The 2666-nt window shown below is 42.4% G+C and overlaps 1 protein-coding gene across 1 annotated transcript in view; it reads right to left on the reverse strand.

Annotated features, from left to right (window-relative positions):
* Positions 1-2666, reverse strand: part of TJP2 (tight junction protein 2) — a 119525-nt gene that overhangs the window by 31021 nt on the left and 85838 nt on the right. Inside the window, exons 13-14 of the mRNA XM_019661087.1 lie at positions 755-1074; positions 4-92 (exon numbers count right to left, since the gene is read on the reverse strand). Of these exons, the coding sequence (XP_019516632.1) occupies positions 4-92; positions 755-1074 (409 nt within the window). The remainder of the gene's footprint in view (positions 1-3; positions 93-754; positions 1075-2666) is intronic.

A 2666-nucleotide genomic window follows, 5' to 3' on the forward strand; every position in this document is an offset into this window, starting at 1 on the left:
CGCCGGATCTCTGGCCGCGCATTCGCCAGAAATCCGCCCTGTCCCCAGCATTGTCTCTCTGGGCATTCTGAACACTGGCCATCTGCTCAGCTCTGAGGAAAAGAAATCACAGGACGTAAATCTCTAGAGCTAGAAAATGTGCGTGTCATTAACCAAATCCACTCAGTTATTTCTTATGAACTTGGGTTAGAGAAGATGCAGCTTGATAACGAAAAGGTTTCACAGTGTAGGAAATGTGGGGACTCTCTCTCCCCGATAAGAGGCAGATCAAGGCTGGGTTCCCATGAAATCCACCAGAAGCTCAGTGACAAACCCACTAAATGTGGCTGGTTCTGACAGGATGGTATACAGTAAACAGACCAGAAACCCATGCCAACGTACAAGTGTCTTTCCTATTCTCCCCACTCCCAGCCAAGCAACAAGCATGCACTGGGGTTGAGGGTGAGGGCCAGGCACTGGACAAGGGCAGCATATCTGAGAGGTGTTGGTGTGCTGTAGCCACTCGGTCTCTGCTCACTATTTTGCCTCAAACACCAGCCAAGCGCAACAACCAACCAAGTGATGCTAAATACTCACACAAACCAGCTGGTGGCTATGCCACAGTTCCAGGCCACTCTCCATAAATGAGAAGATGATGGAGAGGACATGAGGACCAATAATGAAGCCGTGTGGGGCTTCCTTTTTGAGGGGAGTGGGATGGCGGTTTACTTGTGGGAAGAAGGTGTAAATGGGGCGTGTGGACACGGTGAGATACCTGCTTTTGTTGGGGATTAAGCCTTTTTCCAATTCGTTTCCGATCCGCACAGCCAGCCAGTGGCCCAGCTTGCCATCATATAGCGTATCTACAACTCGGAAGACCTCCCCCCTGGTGAAGGCCAGGCTCTGTGGAGTTTCCTTCTCACATTCAAAGTGGCTTCTTATAAAAAACGAATCCCCTCTGCCACAAGCCAGTATGTCTCTATACACATCAGCTCGGCTCTGGGCTAAAATGGTCACCATTTCACCTTTGGGAATTTCTAACAGGTAGAGAACAGCATCCTCCCGAACCAGCCCTCTGAAATCCTGTGTGTTCACCTGATGGGAAGGGCAAACAGGAAGAAAAATTAAAAAGTTGTTTATAAAAAGATGCCATCTGAATTTTTTATTATGTGTTTTCATCAGGGCCTGCCCAATGCAAAACCCAGGTGTAAAGAAGACCTTCGTGTCTCTACACAAGCCCTCCCAGCACCTGCTACATAAATGGTGGATGTGGGCATCTCCACACTTTCTTGCTTCCCTACACTGCCAACCACCCCTTGGGAATACATATTCCATCAAGGACTAGTCAGTGGATCAAATGTGAATTTGTTGTAGTTGTGTGTCTCCCTCTCTTCTTTGAGTCTCCCAGAGAGGTGGCCAGGGAGGTAATAGGCAATCGTAAAATAGGTAACTGTCATGCAGTAGGGAGTGGTGGGGTCTATGGCAAAAGGCACGCTGGCCCAGCTTAAGGCATTAACCCTGTTCTTAAATTGTTTCAAATAAAAGCCTGAAAATAAGCATTGTGACCAATTCTACCTTTCTCCTATAGCTTCTATCACCTAAAAGGTGTTTGATATGAGTTTATGAAATTGAAGCGCATTAGCCTTCTATGACAAACCATTAACCTAATATATAGGCTTATATATTTATGTTTCTGACACACACTTATTTCTGGCAAGAAACCCACATTTATTCCCCACTGGCTGAGGAGAGGACATTATAAACAGCTTTCGGAAGATACGTTAGAAAGCAAGTAAAATTGAAATGTGGCACAAAGAAAAAGATACTTTGATATCTTTGCTCTGTACCTTTAAAACCATTTTAAAAGAGAATAATCACAAATAAGTAAAATGCAAAAATTATTTTAAAGTACTCAATAGTTTAATAACATATTACATTAGTAAAAGATACAAAATTCCTATGAAATATTTTCTTCATTGAGCACTGTGAAACCCTTCAATTGAACAGTAATGCTTTATTATTGAAAAAAGATCATTAATTGAGCCTAACTTAATGTTAGAATTTATGATTAGATAAAAATAGGCATTAGACTAAAACTTACTTGGTGTTTTTAAAATAAAGTGATCTATCTGCTAAAGCAATCAGGTTAACTTTTCCTTTGAAACAATATTTAGCATTTAAGACAACTCATTCCCATCTCTCCATCTCCCAATCAGGGATCATTGCACTTCGGTATCTAATCCTTTCTTATGCCATTTGCAGTTCTGTATCTGCGTCTATAAGCGGCCACACATATGTTTTTATATGCACTGTATATGCTTATATTAATTGAAATTAGACAGGGCCATAGGGCTGGGGGAAAACCTGGAAGGTCCCTCCGTCCATGTCTATGACCACTTGGGACTCTAATAGTAAAAATTAAAGCACACATGATAGCTACATTTAAAAATCTACATGGTTAATAAGCAAACTTAGAGGAGTTTTCTCTTTTCCATCCCCTAAAACAGCGGTTCTCAACCTGTGGGTCGCGACCCCTTTGGGGGTCGAACGACCCTTTCACAGGGGTTGCCTAAGACCATCGGAAAACAAAAAGATATTTACGTTATGATTCATAACAGTAGCAAAATTACAGTTATAGAGTAGCAACGAAAATAATTTTATGGTTGGGGGTCACCACAACATGAGGA

Source organism: Hipposideros armiger, unplaced genomic scaffold (assembly GCF_001890085.2).
Source record: "Hipposideros armiger isolate ML-2016 unplaced genomic scaffold, ASM189008v1 scaffold_335, whole genome shotgun sequence".
NCBI classification, from domain to species: domain Eukaryota; kingdom Metazoa; phylum Chordata; class Mammalia; order Chiroptera; family Hipposideridae; genus Hipposideros; species Hipposideros armiger.